The sequence below is a fragment of the Nematostella vectensis genome, chromosome 2 (assembly GCF_932526225.1).
Source record: "Nematostella vectensis chromosome 2, jaNemVect1.1, whole genome shotgun sequence".
NCBI classification, from domain to species: domain Eukaryota; kingdom Metazoa; phylum Cnidaria; class Anthozoa; order Actiniaria; family Edwardsiidae; genus Nematostella; species Nematostella vectensis.
In genome coordinates, this window is record NC_064035.1 from 2425109 (window position 1) to 2446947 (window position 21839).

The following is a 21839-nucleotide window of genomic DNA, read 5'->3' on the forward strand; positions in this document are numbered from 1 at the left end:
CAAGCCTTTCAACTGGTGCAAGCCAGAATTTTTTTGTCACTTGGAATTTATGAGGGTTACTTTGCAGATTACTCGAAATATTAGTCATGGCAATGCCAATCCCCCCTTGCCTATCTTGGTAGTCCCAGACTTGATCCATATCTCAACCAAGAATCAAACATATTTCAGCAATGGTGAGAGGTCCCATATGCTGATGTGTGCTAACACACTAGGCCACCCATGATTCCATAAAAATACCAAATCATTTCTTAAAAATACCAAATCAGTCAGCATCTCTTCATATAAAAACTTTTTTTAATACTGTACATTGTTAATTCATTTGAACAGATATGTACATTAACTTTTTACAAGATAATTAAAACATGGTTTATTGGGTGTGTTATCTTAGATTCCAACTTACTTGAAGTTACAGTGTGACACATGCTCACCTAGATGGTTTTGGGAAATAAGCCAATAAGGATGTGAGTTGTTATTCTAATTGACACGAACTTCCTAGCCAACCAGTGGCAAACGTTTCAGTGCTCATCAGCACACTACAAAATCCTATTAGTTATGAAGTGTCGAACAGTTGTTCCCCCATGCTAATAGGCTGACTTTTTAAAACATTGTCTTGGTGGGTATGGTAGCAGCTGGCGTCAACTGTTCAGGCTATACTTTTTTATATTTATGCTAAAGTTCAGTGGCTGAGTCATAAGATAAAGGCAATTCTTATTTATTGTAATGCCACTGCTGAAAAAATGTAAAAATAAACAAAAACACATACTTGACACCTATCAGTTACAAGCTGTGCAGTATATATTATCACATTAATTTTTTATCTTTCAATTTAATTTCTGTATACAGACAGACTGTACAAAATTACTCGTTCATTGCCAAAATACTTTAGCCTTATGTCAGGACATCTTAGGATCAGTTTCACATCATGAAGATGTCTAGACAGCAGCCTTTATAGTTCCTTGATCTTCCAAGAAAAGAAAAGGTCCAAGAAAAAAAATGTTTTTGAAATTATGCGTGATGTTAAACAGCTTTAGACAAAAACTAAGTACAACTCTTTGACATAAACCAAAATATTACATTTATCCAAAATAGAACTTTATCTTTAGTTAGTAAAAATATTACTTTTACATTTTGTAAACTATAAAAATGGGTGTTACTGGTACTTTCTCCACCTATTAGCCACATACAAATACATAAAACAGCTAACCATGTTGGGTGGTGAAGTGTTGTGAGGCCCTTCAATGTTGCCAAGGATTTGCAGGCTGTCGCAAATAATTTCTGGATCCTGTCTTTGTTACAATAAATTTTTATTTTTTTTTTAAATCTGCAATAATATCTTTAATAAAGATCACTAGACGGCCAAATTAAAAATAGTTGTGGATGACGTAAATCATAAAGCCACCCAGTATTTTATTGAATTTTTTTTCATTCTTTAAATGCCTTGGATTGTGATTTTGTTTGTTGTAAAACAAAACATAACATGTCAAATACAGTAGTAATTATTTTTACAAAATATATACTATATAATACTGTACATTTTCATTGGTTATAATATTTTATCCAGAAACTGATATGCTCTGATTTTGTCTTTACAATACCAGAATTTATATTTTAGTTTAGTTTTTTATCATAAAAATAATTTCACGCTATCTAATTTACATTTGATGCTAACTGCTCAGCACCAAATTTGTAATAAAATAGGTGTGCAGCAAAGCACCTAATAGGTGAATAAATTTGATTGATGATGTACTTGATGCTTGTGTCATTGCGGACAAGGAAGGCGTGTCTGTCTGGGCACCTTTTAGTGTAGAGAGTAGAACATCTGAGGTAAATGATGGGCTTTCGGTGTTGATCGAAGCCTCTATCTTTTGTGCCTCCAAACTGCATGCTTCAATCTGTTTAAAGAGTTATATAATTGGGTTTTCTTATTTAAACCAAAAATTGCTGCCAAAAAATTTACTTGCCAGAAAATCTTCACAGGTTCTAAGTGTACCAGGAACATCATGTGAAGGCCTTACCTGTAACATGGTGGGCTTGAGTGTTACAGCCATTATAAGAACAACCACATCTCCCTCAATACTTTGATAGCCAAACAGGTCACACTCAGACTGAAACATACAAGCAGATAACAACTTTATTATACATCAAAGCAAGATCCATGGCTTAACAAGGTGTAAGATAAGATTGCCTAGGAGAAAGTATGTCACATCTAAGTTGGTGTGTGATAAGCACTTATGAGGTATAAGGTTTGCTCAGAAGTGTGCCACCTCCGTACAATGAGTGCCTAGGGTATGTGGTTATGTGCTCTCCTTGTAGTGCATGACCGTACTCACCGTAGTGACATGCCGCCGGAGTGCCACCAGTAGATGCTCCAGGGTAATGGGGCCATAGTTACGGAACCCTTGGCTGTTGATAGTTAGCTGTGTCTGACTGACCAGTACTCTTAGCTGGGCAGCTAAAACAATAAAACATGCATGCCTTAGGAATAAATGCAGTCCACTACAGTCCACTATACTAAGAGAAAGTTGCAGCCAGTTAGAAACTCAGAAAGACTTTAAGCCCCCATCACACAGAAATGAAAGAGGGATTTAAACAGGACAATATCAGTTTATGTTCATACAAATGGTCTAGAAACTTCTAGAAACTCACCACACTGCATGCAGCAAGCCCCAGGGGGGTGGACCCCCTTGCAGTTTCCAGGTACCCGCTTGGGGCACTCCACATTGGCACACCTGGATGTGTCCTCTTTAACTGAGAAAAACAAATGATGACTGTTATATAATACTGTTGGTATATATACACACTCACACGCTATCCCTTTACCGTCATTGGGCGACTTGCACTGATAAATCATGTCACATTTTCAGTGGCAACCTCGCACAGCAAAATAACAACAACAAAAGGCAACCCAGTGTGCGCTTATGAATAAGCCAGAAATTTTGGCTTATGTCAGAAAACGATAAATTTCGTTGTAAGATATATATATATATATATATTGATATATATATATCAATATATATATTATTTTTTTTCATCTCTCTCTGGCGTGACAGGTGCAGCCATTATCTGTGCTTATTTTGACAAAACATGAATTAAAAACTTAAAATTAATAACCAGAAGGCCTACCTTGTCCATAACCAATTGCTCTGCATGGTCCCTCATAGTCCACAACCACTCGGGCGGAGTGCGCTCCACAGATGCTGCTGTAGGTTTCTCCGTTCACACCACATACTGGCTTAGTTGGGGATTTGCAGTAGGACTACAGAAAAAGATGTGTCACACCACATACTTCTATGAGGGCAATTTGTAATTCTTGAGGGTGACAAAGTAGACTGCCAGATACAGTTTAGTGGATGGAACGTGTGTAAGTAATAAGGCTGAAAGTATCTGGTATGCAATGTGTGGGTCTATCTAGTATCTTTTGTCTAAAGACATCTAAAGCATCCATTTGGTTTGGCAAAAAGAGAAATGGGTATCTTAATCTTGTTTGGAGTGCCAGTTTGACTTGATCTGCTAAGGTTTAGCCTTACCTTGCAAAATCCTTTATAAGCCAATTTCTTCCCTTGGAAGTGAAGAGAGCACAGATTTGGATGCTGCTGGCCATCTGTGTCACACACAGGCTCAAGTTGCATGTCCTTACAATAAGAACTTGCTGCAACTGTAACAGTGTGGTTTATTAGTTAGCACAAAGTAAAGACAACAAAATGCAGGATGCACAAGTAATCAAACTTACAAACTTACCACAAAAATATTGAACACATGGTTCATTGGTAGAGATGCAAGACTTCCGGGCAATTATACACCTGAAATTTTAGTGATTTATTAAAAACGAAAAAAGATGAAAGCAAGAAATGGCTACCGTTATTACCTTTGTCCCTTGTCACACGGGTTGTCTTTGCAGGGGTCAATTGACGCACAGTTTCCCTCTGAATATTGGTTGGGCTTCAACCCAGAACATCTAAAGAGTATTGAACATCTTAGTCATCAATTGTTGGGAGATTAAATTTATTGAATCACGATAGCCTTTGACAATCTTGCTGGCACAAAATATTCCTTAGTAAAAATCTTGGGCTAGCAATTTTTAGAGGTTATGTATTACCTAGCAATACATGCGTTAGGGTAGGTTCTACCATCCCTTGCGCACACAGGATCATGTGTTGCAGGGCAGCCACAAGGAAGAGAGTCATTTGTGCTGATGAACTCCATAGATAGGCCTGTGTAAAAATGATAAAAAAATTATGACAAGTTCCACAACATAACAGAGTTTATAATCCTTACAAGCCTTACAACATTGATTCATTTAGAACAGTGTTAATACCTTGCTGAATTGTCTTTCTTGTGCACATCAACTCGCCAGCAAAGCATGCACAGAAGTTCCTCCCAATCGCAAATCTCTCTCCATGTTCTACAAAAAAAAAATGTTTAAAAAAACTATTACAGCACAGCCTGTAAAAACATGAACACCAAAAATAAGTGTGGAATGTTTGTCTGTCAAATCACAAGAGAGAATTCAGACAAAGAGACTTGTTGAGGCATGTTCCTAGTTGACTGTTTGCATGTAAAAACATTCAATGCCTACATATGTCAAATGTTCACAGTTTTTACTGGTCACACTGTTATGACCTGACACTCCTATGAAAGGAAGAAAAAAACACGAGAAAGGGCCTAACAAGCCAGTTATGAATATGTTAAAGTGGTACTTTTAGTTAACCTGTCTTCAGAAAAATAATGTCTTATATGATCAATGAGCTAACCTTTTGGCTTTTGTAGACCTTTAACAGCGCATGTTCTCTTGTATACACATTCAAGATTTGTACATCTAGACAGCTTTCCATCACTTCCACAATGACACACCCTAAAGCAGCCATCTTGGCCTGACTCCACTGGCACCTAACAGGAGTCAGGCAAAAATATTATTAGACCCAAGAGGTTTATATAGATGATAGAAAGAACAATTGGAAGCGAAAAGTATGGTACTGGGCATAAGCTCACTTTAGCATATTCTCCCATCCTCACAAGAAATGTTGATGCCTCTCCAAGACGACATCCTAATAAATAAAGAACAAAAGTTAAGACATCTAAAGACAATCAGCACAAAAGACGAGAGATCAGCAGATGACAAAAAGATCAGCTCAGCAGACAAAAAGATCAGCTCAGCAGACAAAAAGATCAGCTCAGCAGACAAAAAGATCAGCTCAGATGACAAGAGATCAGCCCAGATGACAAAAAGATCAGCACAGATGACAAGAGATCAGCACATATGACAAGAGACCAGCTCAGCAGACAAAAAGATCAGCACAGATGACAAGAGATCAGCTCAGATGACAAAAAGATCAGCTCAGATGACAAAAAGATCAGCTCAGATGACAAAAAGATCAGCTCAGCAGACAAAAAGATCAGCTCAGATGACAAGAGATCAGCCCAGATGACAAGAGATTAGCTCAGCAGACAAAAAGATCAGCCCAGATGACAAGAGATCAGCCCAGATGGCAAGAGATCAGCTCAGATGACAAGAGATCAGCCCAGATGACAAGAGATCAGCTCAGATGACAAGAGATTAGCTCAGATGACAAGAGATCAGCCCAGATGACAAAAATATCAGCACAGATGACAAGAGATCAGCACATATGACAAGAGATCAGCTCAGCAGACAAAAAGATCAGCACAGATGACAAGAGATCAGCTCAGATGACAAAAAGATCAGCTCAGATGACAAAAAGATCAGCTCAGCAGACAAAAAGATCAGCTCAGCAGACAAAAAGATCAGCTCAGATGACAAGAGATCAGCCCAGATGACAAGAGATTAGCTCAGCAGACAAAAAGATCAGCCCAGATGACAAGAGATCAGCCCAGATGGCAAGAGATCAGCTCAGATGACAAGAGATCAGCCCAGATGACAAGAGATCAGCTCAGATGACAAGAGATGAGCTCAGATGACAAGAGATCAGCCCAGATGACAAGAGATCAGCACAGATGACAAGAGATCAGCACAGATGACAAGAGATCAGCCCAGATGACAAGAGATCAGCTCAGCAGACAAAAAGATCAGCTCAGATGACAAGAGATCAGCCCAGATGACAAGAGATCAGCCCAGATGACAAGAGATCAGCCCAGATGACAAGAGATTAGCTCAGATGACAAAAAGATCAGCCCAGATGACAAGAGATCAGCACAGATGACAAGAGATCAGCTCAGATGACAAGAGATCAGCACAGATGACAAGAGATCAGCACAGATGACAAGAGATCAGCACAGATGACAAGAGATCAGCCCAGATGACAAAAAGATCAGCTCAGATGACAAGAGATCGGCACAGATGACAAGAGATCAGCTCAGATAACAAGAGATCAGCCCAGATGGCAAGAGATCAGCACAGATGACAAGAGATCAGCTCAGATAACAAGAGATCAGCCCAGATGACAAGAGATCAGCCCAGATGACAAGAGATCAGCTCAGATGACAAGAGATCAGCACAGATGACAAGAGAACAGCCCAGATGACAAGAGATCAGCCCAGATGACAAGAGATCAGCCCAGATGACAAGAGATCAGCCCAGATGACAAGAGATCAGCACAGATGACAAGAGATCAGCTTAGATGACAAGAGATCAGCTCAGATGACAAAAGATCAGCTCAGATGACAAGAGATCAGCACAAGAGACGAATAAAGAAGAAAAGTTCTGCACAAACCTGGGTAACAGGTGTGACGCTCACAGCCATCAAGGGAAGCAGCATAACATGTTCTGTTGATCTCACATATCCTGGACTTCTGGCACGGGTTGGGGTTACAAGGGTGAGTTACTGTAAACAAAACCCAGGGTCAGTGCACCACTAAAGAATAGCTTACAAAAATAATAGCCTATTTCAAGTTCTAATACTAAAATCACATATGAAGTCAGTGTTAGTCTTGTTAGATTCCAAACGAACTACTTGCAAATTTTACCAAGTTCTAAAAACCTTTTACTTATATCAATCTAGCCAAAAAAAGCATAGATAAAATTTCAAATTCTGAAAAGGGAATTGAATTTTCTACAGATCTTTGAAAATTGTTCCTGGCCACACGAAAGGAGATTGAATTGAGTGAATAATTCAAAGTTTTGGGTGGAAAATCTAAAACAAGGTATTTTTCTTAAATCCTTCAAAATTCGAGATGGCAATACCACAAAATATTGGCGAAGTATTTTTCATTGTAATGCTACCCACAAAGAAGCAAAGAATAATTTAGCGCAGAAAATAGGTGAAAAAAGAAAATTTTGTTTTGTGTGCAGTGTGCACTCGTGGGACTGTCGCCATTTTTTATTGCGAATGCAGCGCGCACGCACAATGCAAAAACAAAAAATCTGCTAAATTTTCAGATGTTTCCTGAAGTTAAATAATTATTTGACTACCAGGTTGCAATAAAAAGCTGACAGTAAAACTTGTAACCACACAACGACCTTCAGCAATAACTTAGAAGACATGAACAAGTTTAACACACACATGTATTTTCTCATGGAATTTGATTGACAACTCCATCTACGTCACAAATGACTGGTTATATGGACTTTAAACAAGAACAATTTATCTTTGCATGTTTAGATACCAAGTTTGTTTCAAATGACCAGAAGGTACATATAAACTTGAAGTACTGGAAGGTTTCAACTAAGGTTTCAAAATAATTCAAACTTAACAATACCTTGGTCAGTGACGTCTGAGTAGGGACTGGGTCCTGAAAATAATAATATAATAAATAAATGGTTAAATATACACAAAAGATCTTACTTTCAAGCACTACCGAACACTTGCCAAATAATATTTATTAAACTAAATATTTCATTGGGTTTTCTGAGAGGGAAAGGGGAGGGTGTGGTGCGGGATCATGGACTGGTAGCAGAGGTTTGCTCTTACTTAGATATTTGCCGATTGAGATGCAGCTTGACTGGTCTACCATGGGAGAAAGCTTGTTGCACACCTCTTCAGGTGGTTGTTGATGCATTAGTGTGGCATTTCCACATTGGTTCAAAATGCGGATGCAGTCAGCCCTGAAAGAATTTAAGGAAAATTGACCAAGAATGGCAAAATGAAACATGACAAAGAACAGCTAAATAAACAATTCACTGACTCAAATATGCTTTTACAATTCTACATCAATTTCCTCTTATAATTTATGAATTGACTGATCTGGCCATGGCTAGATCCGGCCATGGCTAAAAGCCGTCATGGCTATTTCACCAAATAACTTTTCCCTGCTCTACCTTGCTTGGTTACAGAAGCGCAGATTTCTCTATTTTCTGGTAATAGCTGGACTGTTAAATAAACGAAGACGTACCTGCATATGGTGCTCCTGTGTGATTTTATACTGCAAGGCTTAATTTGTAGGACACATGCGATCGTCTTCCAAGTATCTGGCAAGCATGTTTTAATGTCCTGGACTGGAATCGGCATTCCAGGCATATTGATAATCCCCTTTTCCCAGTCCTGCATGTGGTACTTGGCATGGGAGTCAGACTTAGCGTCACAACTCCTAAACAGTTCAGTATGTCTGTTGTTGAAATTTGTACAAAAATTCAAGCCACTGCAGCCCAATTGGCAAGGCTTTGTGACATCTGCTATGCAGTTCATTAGATTTGCCTCTTTGGGATTGTAGGTACACTGCCTGTCAAACTGCTGGTAGTTTTGTGACCCATCCCATGACGATGTGAACATTGTAATGCACAACCGCCAGCACAGAGATGAAAGTGCTTTGGAACAACATTGAAGCTTGGCTCCGTCAATGCCTGGCAAAAAATAAAACACTATTTACTTTTTTAACATAATACTACTTTTTTAAATCAATACTAAGTGCTGTGAAAGATTTAGTAGCATTTTTATTATTAGCTTAAATTAGATTAAGAAGTTTATGGAAGTTATCTACTTACTTATCATACCTGTAATAGGTAATGGTGTCGGATCTCGCACAACTGCAAAAAATGTGAAAGGGTAAGCAAGATGGGCTAACCTCTTCGCTAACACAGTCCCTATATACAGTACCGAAAAAAAGTAACTTAACCGAAATTTGGCGTTTTGTTAAAAAAATTTGGATGTTTTGGCTACAGTATTCTCAGCAGTTTAAGCCATACTAAATGTCTGCATCCATAGTAGAATAGGTTGGTTTGACAGGCCATCATGCAAAGGGTTGTTTCTCTACCTAAAGGAAATTACAGACACATATATAGGGGGGTGGATTGGCTAATATCCAATTTGTCCATATAATTCCAACTAACATGAGGATAAAAGTTTAAACTGAATCAATGGGAAAAAAGATAATTCAAAAATTGTAAGTGTTACCAGGAGAGAGAAGGCAATTCCACATTTTTTGATTGGCTTTCTCCTGAAGCGGCTCCTTGCATGCATTGGTGAGACCCTCCATAGATTCCTTAGCATTGTCCATTTTCAGCAGAACCTGCACCCAACAAAATACGCATTAAATTATAGCTTTTAGGGCAGAAGCACTTGAGGCGACTTCAGAGTAAGGTAAAAACTGGTAAAAAAATTGATTAAAAAATAATCAAATTGTGTATTTTAGATAAAAATTCCCATTCTTTTATGTGTTTAAGATTAAGTAAGGTTAGGGTGATATGGTGTACAGATAAACTTAAAGAAAATAATTTTGTTGAAATCGCGAATTGGACTGTAACATTTTCTTAACTTACTCTTTTACATCCTTTTTTGCATTGTTCCTCCCCAGCCAAGTCACAGCATCTCAGCTGTTCACCTAAAAACAAAACCGACAACAAAATTAACAATAGAAGTTGTGTAATTGGTAAGAGCAAACATACATATTTTCACTGTTTTACTGGTCAAGCTTTTAAATAAGTGAATCACCTGATTGGCTTTCACAGTCCGACTTCCCCTTTGGGCAACCAGTGGGAACTGTAACAATAGATAGATAAAGGCATCTGCTTATGGAAATACTGTAACAATATTTAAATATATTAAATAAACAAAAAACTCTATTAGTGGAATACTATAACAATATGAGCAGGTCCCGGCCCCCCTATTTTCAAACATTTGGCTTAGAAATAATAAGAAATATATGAGGGAACAATGAGTCCGGCAACCCTTTTCTTGAAACTACTTTTTTCTGGATCTGCCCCTGTTAACTGTGCGTATGAAATACATCTCAGCAGTTACAGGCAGGGTGGACCTGAGGGAGAGACCATCCCGGAGAGGGGGGGAGGCAAAACATCAAACATGAGGTAAAATACTACTGGTAGTTAATTGTGGCTCCCATGCATTTCTGTCTTAAATTCCAAAGGAGGGTGGGGGGGGGGGGGGGATTGCAGGCACTGTTGAAACTGCATCATTGCTGTCACCAACCTGAGTTTTCTACACAGTTGATAACATGCTGGCCCCCAATTGCACATTGCTCTCGCACTCTCTTCTTCGCTGACATTTTTGGTGGTTTTTCAGAAGAAAAAATCTGTGGAGTTGTTGATAAAGATATAAGAAAACCTATACTAAATAAATATTTGGCAGGTCAGGATATAATTACTTACCACTTTACAAGCCTTGACACAATCTTTAGAGGCACTCCTACAACACTTTGCTGTTTCTGTGACCAGAAATAATACTTTCAGCATTGCATTTGAGTGGTAGAGTAGGCTTCCAGAGCTTGCTGAGGTCGGGTGTCATTCTTACCTTGATGTCTATCTATGCATGAGTGTAGATGAGCCTAATAAAAACGCAATTGAAACCAGTTAAATGGCATTCTTTTACATTATCCTGATGGCAAAAGCCTCAAGATCAAACTGAAATAAATAAACTGTGAAGAGTGGTCAACAAGAGTTTTTATTAAATCAATCACATATTTTCATGGCATTTTAAGGTTGTGATTTATCTTTAAACCATGTAAAGTGACCCCAACTTGGGCTCGATTTTTTTTTCTTCTGCAACTAATGAGAAAATTAAGAGTGGTAACAAAATTCTTCTTAGTAGTGGATTTATTTCAACACTTGGGGGAAAGAAAGAACATGATAATAGTTCTACAAAAATATGTAGTTCCATTCAGTTCCCGCTCCACATCAAGTATTGAGAACTATAGTGACATGATCATATTTTCTTCCAATATATTTGTGGTATATTTTTTCCACATATCAAGGGATTGGAAAATGAAGGCAGAGCAAAAAGGTAATGCAGCACATTCAATTTTTACGAAAAGCATGCAAACCAAAATAAATTGAAAAACAACGGAAATGAAAATAATAATATAGTGAAGCCTCTCTGTGTTCCACTTCACTTGTCTAATGGCTCAGCCCTAAAGGCATCTTATCATAGGTGCTTGCATTCTCCATTAAGGAGAAAGATGGCATTTTACACTTACATGCTGGTCGGAGGCCTGGGGGCAGCTCTTGTTCAATGCCAAAAGCTTTCCTTTTAAGCAATCCTGCCGGCAGTGTGGGAGAGACGTGAGCAGGCAGCAAATGCCAGCATGGTTTGCCATTTTGGAATCCACATATTGGTCAACTGAAAAAAAAATACTATATATTGATTGACTGCAGCCTATATATTTATATAGCTTTATATATGCAATGACGTCTAATCAATTTTGGCCCTTCTCTTTTGAGAAAGAATGAAATATCTTGGGGGTGTTAAGGGTTGAATCTGTGAATCAAGGTGAGAAAACGTGTTGTTCAAACCTGTACAGTTGACATGTGGGCAAATGTTGTACCTAGAAGGGGAGGGAAGAGCTTCCTTTGTGCCATATTTTACAGCTTTTTCTAAAATGATCATAGGGTGCAGTATCCTCTTAAACCTCACCTTGAAGTCAGTAAATGTGTGTTATCTAATTAATTTCACAGTTAATTATTTTGGCATACAAGAGCCCATAAAAATAAAAAATTAAAAAAAGTGCTGCTACTTGCTACTCCCTTAAATTACATAAATAAAACCGAACTAGATAGAAAAAGTAAAAAAGTAATTGCATTAAAAATAACATCCAGAAGTGCTATAAAATGTGAGTTGGCAATTCTGCCTTACCCCTACATCCCCAACTAACAATACCTCATCTACATGCCTTTAATTACAAGAAGAAATGAGCTAACATATATGACATATATTTGACCAAGTCTATTATTTACATAAAACATGTATTTACTTGTCCAAAAAAAATACACGCTCCTCGATAGCACACATTGAGTACTTTGGCATATCTCCTGATTGCATTTTAACCAGTTCGTTTTTTTAAAGAAGATTTATGGTTAGTGTCAGTTTCTTTGTAAATACTCTGGTTAGAGAAATAATTGAGGTGAAAAAAATATGTATACACTATCGGAAACCTTAAAATACGGGACAGTGAGCTAGATTAAATTTCTTTTAACCCATTAATGAAAAACCATTTTTTAGCGACTTTAAAGATTGCCTGAGAATGACAGCAACTTGTAAAGTTGTAAGGTATTTTCGAGTGCGGTGCCAGGATGTCTGGCTGCCAAGAAATGAATTCACTAAAGTACTTCAAAAGCAAGGAACGAACGTGCGCCAAGCATTTGACCTCTACAAATAGGTGACAAGTCTAATGGAAGGTTTTCAGCAGAGTCTCAAGAGCTACCGACCGTCGTTTTATTCAATCTTAAAAAAATATCGTTCTAGAAGCATCTACTCTATTAGCTGATAGGAGCATTTTATTCGTTGTGAGAGGCTTTTGAATAAGGGCATCTTTACTATCTATCTCAATCATACACTGTATAGGGGCGAAAAGACTGATCTCATCAAGGAGTGTGCAACTGACGAAAATGTGTGGTTCACGCGGTTGAGTTAGTTTTTTGTCCGACTGAAGAAATAAATGATCACAGGAAATATTATATATTTTAAAAAACATCAGATTTAGAATAAAAGGGGGCAAAATAAACTGCCAATGCCGTGCGAAATATGTGAAAGTTCTAGAGGAGAATCTTTCAACACAAAGATCAAATGAAGCGACTCTAATGCGCTCTACTTTTAATATAAAAGTTACCCGCTTCTTGTCTAATCCCTGGGATTGTTCCATCGTTTAGTTAGACCGGGTTTGGGTTCTGAACAAAAGAGTACAACAGAGAGCCTGTGGGTGGTGTAATAGTTGTGTAAACACGTAAGCGGCAACACGAGACCATCGAGAGGGTACAAAACACACCTTGCTATCCACCGCTACATGAAGGCGCTAGTCACTCTACACTACATGGCCAGAGCGGGCGAGAAAAACCACGGTTAAAAAGCCATATTTTACAACTTAGTCTCCTTATTTATTATGCATTTTAGCCCTCGGCATAAAGAAAAGTTATTCACATATTTAGGATTAGTAACAAAGAATACAACAGCACAAAGGCAGAGTCCATTTCGAAATGATTGGATGTGACGGCTCGCACAAAACAACACAGTTGTTTGAACAACAAATTCAAGGGGGCTTTTAACACGGCGCCTTAAAAATCGAAATATTTGCACTGTCTTCTAGAAAATGTAATTTTGAAAATTGGGTCCTCAAGAACATGAACTATACCAGTCACATCGAAAACAATAAGGTCTCCAATTAAACTTCCATTAGTGCAACTTCGCATGGAAATTGATGTTCGCTTAAAAGGTTGCTATTAGCAGCCAGCCCAAGATAAGAGTCAAACCGTCTGCACAAGTTAAACGGAAACTGGACACGTGCAATCAACAATTATTTACTTGAAAGTCAACCTTACTCTAAAACCACCAAAACTACGTTCAGTAGAAGTTTGGGCAAAGAAAAAAATAGCGGGAGCAAGCGCGGTCAGGCGGATAAAACAACAACGCGCAAGGACTGCTCAACCGTGGACTTTCAACATTTCGGCGACCTTTTGAGCCTTTCTAATCCTCCATTTCTCGATATTTTCCCTCCCTAAGCTGGAAGATAAACCAAAACACCCTATGTTACGAAGCAAAGTTTACATAAAACCGAATAAGCCCACACATTCTATAGCATTCGCGCTCGTGGTCGCTATTTCTTGGCGCTAATTAGGCTATAATGGAAGGTAGGCCTTTATTTGCAGAAGTTATTAGTTGAAATTAGACTGACAATACTAAAAACACGGCGCTAAAGCGCTGTAAACTAAAATGCTTACCGGAGTTACTGCGGTTCAGACAGCTCCAGAAATCCGTCTGAAATACGATAAAACACACATGAAATCCAAGAACACAGAGACTGGTAGTGAATGACATTTGCCAGCACGCTCGATTCGAGACATTCAAGCGTTAATCTTCGCACCCATAGTTGACCGCGAAATGGCTTACACTCGGCTATAAACTGTTTTTTCCTACTCACCAAGTAGCCCGGGCAGTGCTTGGGTAGCTCTTTCAGTTGAGCGAAGCGCTTTCGAACGTATGTTTGGGCAACATACTAGCGGGAGAGAAAGACAACATTGTGCATGAGGCGACCGCGAAAATGTTTCAGGCCAGCCGATTTCAATTTGAATTGAATTAAAATAAACTGGCATACGTGTGAAACCCATTGATCGCAAGTGATGAGCGTATTTCTCCATCAGTGCAAGTTCAACCACTTTGTAGCTCATCTACGTAAAGTGATTACTTGTATACATATACTGGCGCAACTAAACAGCCAGTGGTCTTTCACGATCTAGACACTATAGTATCCTGCGGAGAAGCAATAAAACACCCAAAGCAAAAGTTGACTATACAGTTACCTCGTTGCATGCGCTTCGACATCGCTTGAAGCCCGATGCTCGCTTACAGCACAGAATATCTAAACATGCAAAACACACCTCCATTAAAAGGAGAACAATTCGCTGTAAATATCTGACAATGAAAGTCGTAATAAGGCGATAGAATCGAGTCAAATCCTCATGTACTCGCAAACTCCGCAAAGACATTACCGGAAATTTACATTCAATTTGAATGCAGGGGATTCATGCGCGTGGTTGTCCTAATTATTTCTTCTGTTAAATCTACAAATCGTGATTAATCCTAACAACTCAAAACCAACAGAGCCAGCGAGGGTACGGGATTTCGTGGTCAAGGTTTTTAGCATTCCTGGGCGCTAGCTAAGAAGAAATAGAAAACCTCCGTACATCGCGCACAGTCGCTTGAGTTGGCCTCAAATCCTTGCGAAATTTGCCATTCCAGTGCGATTTTCATACCTTGATTTGCTACGACGATTTGAAAGAGCAAGACCGTGCTTAGTAGCACCCGCATGATTGCGACTTGAAGCGAAGGCCCACATTAGCCCTCTTGAATTCCCTGCAATATATCCAAGAGTGAGTTGTGCATGGCTAGTATTAACCCGACGTCAAGACTCTCTCTCTACTGCGAGACACAGCAACCAATAGCATCAAACAACCAATTAGCGGAAAAATTGCTCTAACAATCGCTAGCCAATCACAGCACGCGAACCGAAAACGACATGTGACGCGCCGTGATGTAAAGAAAGCCTTTAGTTTGTTTTGCGTTGTGTGCTTTAATGGACACGATCATCTTGTTATGACAGCTCAGATAGCCGAATAAATGACCTGGGTTATTGTTTGGCTGTATTATCTATACCACGAAGGCCTCGCACTCCATATTTTTGCATAATGCGGAGTGTTCCGACAAGCTCGGCATGAGTACACTCAGTGCATGCGATATGCGAGCCGAAAGAACTTCTCACTCAGTAATGACCGAATTTGACCAATTCTCGTACTGAGATCGAGAGGACGTCTTTCCGCTCGGGTCACGCACCATGGATAAGTCGTTGAATCATCCTCGGTGATCAAAGCGTGATGTAATTCAAGACTGCACTGGCTATGTTGCCCCTGTCATGCAGCTACGATCAGAATTCTTCACAAGATTAAAATTCATAGCTATTCCAACTCGCTCTCTGTAAGGAAATACACGCCGTGATGCTACGAGCTAGAATGATTAATTGGCTAGAAAAGGCGCGGTCTTAGTCGCGCGTATTTCGTTGTAGCACGTTTTTTCTGATTCATGCCTACACCAATTATTTTCGGTAAGTGTTTTTTTATGTTTTTACAAACTTTATCTAAACATCTAAATGGTAAGCGTGAATGGAGAAAATTGCATTTATTTGTGTTTCGATTTTTGATACGAACTCTATTGTAAGTAAAACATTGAAATTCAAACTACATTTGAAATATGTAAATCGTTTACATTTACACATATATCGAAAAAACGTAGGAAAAATAATATTTTCTTTTACTTGCCCTAAGGTCGTTTCCCCCTCTCTGTTCCAGCTCGCGTAGTCTCCGTGACAGAAGGAAGTTAATGTCTTATTTCTATTGTCAGGAAAAGTGATCGTCACTTTAAAAACTTCGTGATCAAACTAAAAAAAATGACACAAGTTTGCGTTCTAATTACGTCTTGTGATATGTTTTTTGTGGATATATTGTACATATGTCATGTTGTAATTTCCGCTTACTGGGTCTACCGGCGAGGCAGCAATTATTGTATACCCCAAGAAAAGACACCTGAAGTAGACAGCGGAGAGCTCTGTGCGACTGTGAGCTTGGTGTAGCTTGTAGATGAGCTACCCTGATAGCCTGGCAAGTATGCAAACACTTTGCCGATAAAACCCTAAGATACTGGACTGATATACATCTCCAACTCAATCTAGCATTGCTTTTAGTGTTTTAAAATAAAATTTGCATATCTTGTTAAGAAAACCTACGATTTGTCAGGCAAGACACGTCTCAATTTCTGTCAAAAGAAAAAAAATGATAATCTTATAAGTTATTGATCAGCTTTTGTCGAGATTCATGTGTATTTTGGTGCTATCGGTTAAGCGTGAGCTATATATATCAGTATATGGTGTCTGAATATTTCTAATGTACTACCTCACACGCCTTTGGCATCGCTCGGGGGGTATATACGGAAAGAAATAGGAATAAAACGGATGTGGAGTACGCCTGATAAGTGCGTATTTTATCGTTGATATTTGTATGATTTTAAATTGGTGCTGTTCGTATTTTTCGGTGAATGTCTGCCCTCCCTGTAATGCGCTAGTAATGTGATTACATGATTTATGAAGCATCTCCATCGTGAGGCGTACCACAATCGACTATGTAATGCAGCCGCTAACCCTGAAATAGGCTTTTTACAACGCATAAACTATCACGAATATAGCAGATGTTTGCTAATTTTTAATAAATGTACTTTACTGGGCCTGTTGATAGGCTGCACTTTTATCAGGGCAGATTCACACAGAAACAAATAGATGCATACATAAAAGAACAAATAAATAGAAATTATAGATGTGAAACACCGAAACGTTTCTTCCGCCGACACAAATATTTATTATTCCTACCCCCCCTTAAAGTATTCAGATTACGATATGGTTGCGTGACAAATATTGTGTGCGTTAAAAGGGGAAGGGGGGGTTGAGTTTTTGAGTAGAACTGACCTCCGCGAAATTGCCGCGCCCACATTTCACTCGTTGCTGTATTTCCTTCTCAAGTAATGGTTTCACAAGTTTCAATCAATATTTTATTAAATCGCTGGTTTATTGTGGCTCTGCTTAACAGTTCGACCAGCCGCCCTTTTCAGTTTGTTCCCTGCACTTGAATAAAGAGCATTTCCGCTTGCATTTCCGCGATACAACTACACACACGGACACATTATATACTGGTTATTCCAGTCTTGTTATTATTATGGTGCATAAAAATGATTATGACGATGGAACTAATACTTAAATAATCACGATAGATATTAAAGATATTGTTGTTACTTGTGAGGTTGTAAGTATTCTTTAAAGTTTTGACATATTTTACCCCACATATTTTATTTTTTTATGAATTATGTCAAATATATAATACAAATACTATGAATTATCTCAATCATATGTATTTACTCATGCTCTTTTTACTTATTTATTTAGGTATTTATTTTATTCATTTATAATTTTATTTTGTCTACCTGTATATTCTATAACGACAACAATAAAAGCAAACAGAGAAAAAGAAGAAAGAAGTAACTTATAACGAAATTCGACAGAAAAGTTGTAAACAAAAGTACTATTTAAAGGCAAAACATAGTACAACACAGCGGGTGTTTGTGATGGGGAACATCAAGCTAGATTCTTTCCACTAAAAGTATACAAATCCTTTCAATATTATAGCCGTTTTTAGATATAAGGGTTTTTACTTACCAAAAGAGAAAGGAGAATATTCCCCCCACGTATATCAATAACAGAGCAGCAAAAGTCTCCTTGGATGAAATTGAGGGTAAAACAATCCATAGTATTCGCAGCGCCACGTTACTCCTAGTGGTGGGTCAGCTCGTCGCCCATCACATCTGATAATGAACTTGTCGTGCTGGCTGCTTGTAGAAAGTGCCGTGCCCGTGGATCATAGAGCCCACAAAACCGGAGCTACAAATGGTGAGAGAGAGTGTCGCCTCCGGCTGCTTGCAAACCCCAGGAATAAACAGGGATTGGGATTTTTTTTTTTTTGTTGCAAACCGCACCAGTTTCGGTAGCCGTGGCCCAATGGAAAAATGTACGGAATCTTTATCTAGTCTTATGATTTTCTTTTCTTAGCTTTCATTTTTCGTTGTTGATGACTTCAAAGTGTGTACGTGAGCAATAAGATTGGCCTAATGTGATTACTTTCCTTGAAACTTCGCCTCCTCAATACTTAAAGTGCTACAGCTATACAAACCCCTATTTGTAGCATGACATTGAGTGTACACCCAGTGAAAATGCAGGAAACAAACAGATATTGGGTCAATCATTTATTCTTCTAGTATTTCACAATTTCGTCATTTTGCTTTAGGCTATGCCATAACGCCTACGTCGATGTAGAGAACGGTTTAAGAGGCAGGATACCCCCCCCCCCCCCCCATTCGACTGGAAGGTCCGCTCTTATGAAGGAACGTTGACTACTACTGCGAGCTAGGACGAGCTACCTAAAATGGGGTCGAGCTGGAATGAAAACGTGAATCGGCGGTTAGCGAAACATATTTTTGAATGTATGAATGCAAGAAATGCGAAGCTCCTTCACAACGTACGAAGAATAAAAAAATGCAAAATGATAAAATAAGCAAAACATGGCAACATCGGTTTATTTAGTAATTGGTGGATCTACACCAGTGTAAATGTTTTATAAGGTGCCATGAATGAAATATCTAAGAGCTAAATGGGTACTCCCTCCAAGTCCAAAATCATGTCTTCGGGCTTGACCCAAACGCACAGCCCCAGACCATCTTCTTGGTCTATCCAAACGCACAGGCCTAGACCATCCACTTGGTCTATCCAAACGCACAGGCCCAAACCATCCACTTGGTCTATCCAAACGCACAGGCCCAGACCATACACTTGGTCTATCCAAACGCACAGGCCCAGACCATACACTTGGTCTATCCAAACGTACAGGCCCAGACCATACAATTGGTCTATCCAAACGCACAGCCCCAGACCAACCACTCGGTCTATCAATACGCACAGCCCCAGACCATCCACATGGTGTATCCAAACGCACAGCCCCAGACCATACACTTGGTCTATCCAAACACACAGCCCCAGACCATACACTTGGTGTATCCAAACACACAGCCCCAGACCATCCAAATGGTGTATCCAAACGCACAGCCCCAGACCATCCACTTGGTGTATCCAAACACACAGCCCCAGACCATACACTTGGTGTATCCAAACGCACAGCCCCAGACCATCCACTTGGTGTATCCAAACACACAGCCCCAGACCATCCACTTGGTGTATCCAAACGCACAGCCCCAGACCATCCACATGGTGTATCCAAACGCACAGCCCCAGACCATCCACATGGTGTATCCAAACGCACAGCCCCAGACCAACCACTCGGTCTATCAATACGCACAGCCCCAGACCATACACTTGGTGTATCCAAACACACAGCCCCAGACCATCCACATGGTGTATCCAAACGCACAGCCCCAGACCATCCACATGGTGTATCCAAACGCACAGCCCCAGACCATACACTTGGTCTATCCAAACGCACAGCCCCAGACCATCCACATGGTCTATCCAAACGCACAGGCCCAGACCATACACATGGTGTATCCAAACGTACAGCCCCAGACCATCCACTTGGTCTATCCAAACGCACAGCCCCAGACCATCCACTTGGTCTATCCAAACGCACAGGCCCAGACCATACACTTGGTCTGTACAAACGCACAGCCCCAGACCATCCACATGGTCTATCCAAACGTACAGCTCCAGACCATACACTTGGTCTATCCAAACGCACAGGCCCAGACCATACACATGGTGTATCCAAACGCACAGCCCCAGACCATCCACTTGGTGTATCCAAACGCACAGCCCCAGACCATCCACTTGGTGTATCCAAACGCACAGCCCCAGACCATACACTTGGTGTATCCAAACGCACAGCCCCAGACCATACACTTGGTCTATCCAAACGCACAGCCCCAGACCATCCACTTGGTGTATCCAAATGCACAGCTCCAGACCATACACTTGGCCTATCCAAACGCACAGGCTCAGACCATACACATGGTGTATCCAAACGCACAGCCCCACACCATCCACATGGTCTATCCAAACGCACAGCCCCAGACCATCCACATGGTGTATCCAAACGCACAGCCCCACACCATCCACATGGTCTATCCAAACGCACAGCCCCAGACCATCCACATGGTGTATCCAAACGCACAGCCCCAGACCATCCACATGGTCTATCCAAACACACAGCCCCAGACCATCCACTTGGTGTATCCAAACGCAAAGCCCCAGACCATCCACATGGTGTATCCAAACGCACAGCTCCAGACCATCCACATGGTGTATCCAAACACACAGCCCCAGACCATACACTTGGTCTATCCAAACGCACAGGCCCAGACCATACACATGGTGTATCCAAACGCACAGCCCCACACCATCCACTTGGTCTATCCAAACACACAGCCCCAGACCATCCACATGGTCTATCCAAACACACAGCCCCAGACCATACAATTGGTCTGTACAAACGCACAGGCCCAGACCATACACTTGGTGTATCCAAACGCACAGCCCCAGACCATCCACTTGGTGTATCCAAACGCACAGCTCCAGACCATACACTTGGTCTATCCAAACGCACAGCTCCAGACCATACACTTGGTCTATTCAAACGCACAGGCCCAGACCATACACATGGTGTATCCAAACGCACAGCCCCAGACCATCCACTTGGTCTATCCAAACGCACAGCCCCAGACCATACACTTGGTGTATCCAAACGCACAGCCCCAGACCATCCACATGGTCTATCCAAACGCACAGCCCCACACCATCCACTTGGTCTATCCAAAAGCACAGCCCCAGACCATCCACATGGTGTATCCAAACGCACAGCCCCAGACCATCCACATGGTCTATCCAAACACACAGCCCCAGACCATCCACATGGTCTATCCAAACACACAGCCCCAGACCATCCACATGGTCTATCCAAACACACAGCCCCAGACCATACACTTGGTCTGTACAAACGCACAGGCCCAGACCATACACTTGGTGTATCCAAACGCACAGCCCCAGACCATCCACTTGGTGTATCCAAACGCACAGCCCCAGACCATCCACTTGGTGTATCCAAACGCACAGCCCCAGACCATACACTTGGTCTACACAAACGCACAGCCTCTTTTCAAGCGGGAGTCTGTTCATTTTGAAAGAGAAAGTTTGTTGCTAGGGTTTTTATGGAATTATCAAGTGGATTGATGTGACTCTATGTTTAGATGCCTGATCAAGGATGACTCGGGAGTGTGTATTTCCACTGACCATATTGCTTGGTTGGAGGCTGCGCGCTCAAAAATCAGGTTTATTGATAGGTTGATTTTTTATTTAAAGAAAAACAGTTCGTTCGGGACGGGACTGGGAGTTTG

General features: G+C 40.3%; 2 protein-coding genes across 5 annotated transcripts; one reads left to right on the forward strand and one right to left on the reverse strand.

Annotated features, from left to right (window-relative positions):
* Nucleotides 1–1307: 1307 nt before the first annotated feature.
* Nucleotides 1308–18260, reverse strand: LOC5515560 (reversion-inducing cysteine-rich protein with Kazal motifs). Of its 4 annotated transcripts, XM_032385282.2 has the most exons (30): nucleotides 16378–16510; nucleotides 16163–16281; nucleotides 15104–15203; nucleotides 14651–14709; nucleotides 14272–14346; nucleotides 14072–14108; nucleotides 11338–11480; nucleotides 10656–10689; nucleotides 10514–10569; nucleotides 10335–10437; nucleotides 9840–9887; nucleotides 9668–9729; nucleotides 9303–9417; nucleotides 8894–8935; nucleotides 8305–8752; nucleotides 7884–8017; nucleotides 7672–7704; nucleotides 6687–6797; nucleotides 4990–5045; nucleotides 4752–4887; nucleotides 4316–4402; nucleotides 4097–4211; nucleotides 3866–3955; nucleotides 3739–3800; nucleotides 3528–3655; nucleotides 3124–3256; nucleotides 2647–2748; nucleotides 2331–2452; nucleotides 2016–2105; nucleotides 1308–1892 (listed from the first exon to the last, which is right to left on the reverse strand). In XM_032385282.2, exons 3-30 carry the CDS (start codon nucleotides 15156–15158, stop codon nucleotides 1665–1667), a joined length of 2904 nt encoding a protein of 967 aa, XP_032241173.2. In that variant the 5' UTR covers nucleotides 15159–15203; nucleotides 16163–16281; nucleotides 16378–16510; the 3' UTR covers nucleotides 1308–1664. The 4 variants fall into 4 exon arrangements, with proteins under 4 accessions (XP_032241173.2, XP_032241174.2, XP_032241175.2 ...); XM_032385283.2 differs by lacking the exons at nucleotides 16163–16281; nucleotides 16378–16510 and adding an exon at nucleotides 18103–18260; XM_032385284.2 differs by lacking the exons at nucleotides 16163–16281; nucleotides 16378–16510 and having other exon boundaries at nucleotides 8903–8935; nucleotides 15104–15620.
* Nucleotides 18261–19737: 1477 nt separating this feature from the next.
* On the forward strand, nucleotides 19738–21675 carry LOC5515561 (chromatin modification-related protein eaf-1). The gene has a single exon (XM_032385229.2). The coding sequence runs from the start codon at nucleotides 19738–19740 to the stop codon at nucleotides 21673–21675; it is 1938 nt and encodes a 645-aa protein (XP_032241120.2).
* The last annotated feature ends 164 nt before the right edge of the window (nucleotides 21676–21839 follow it).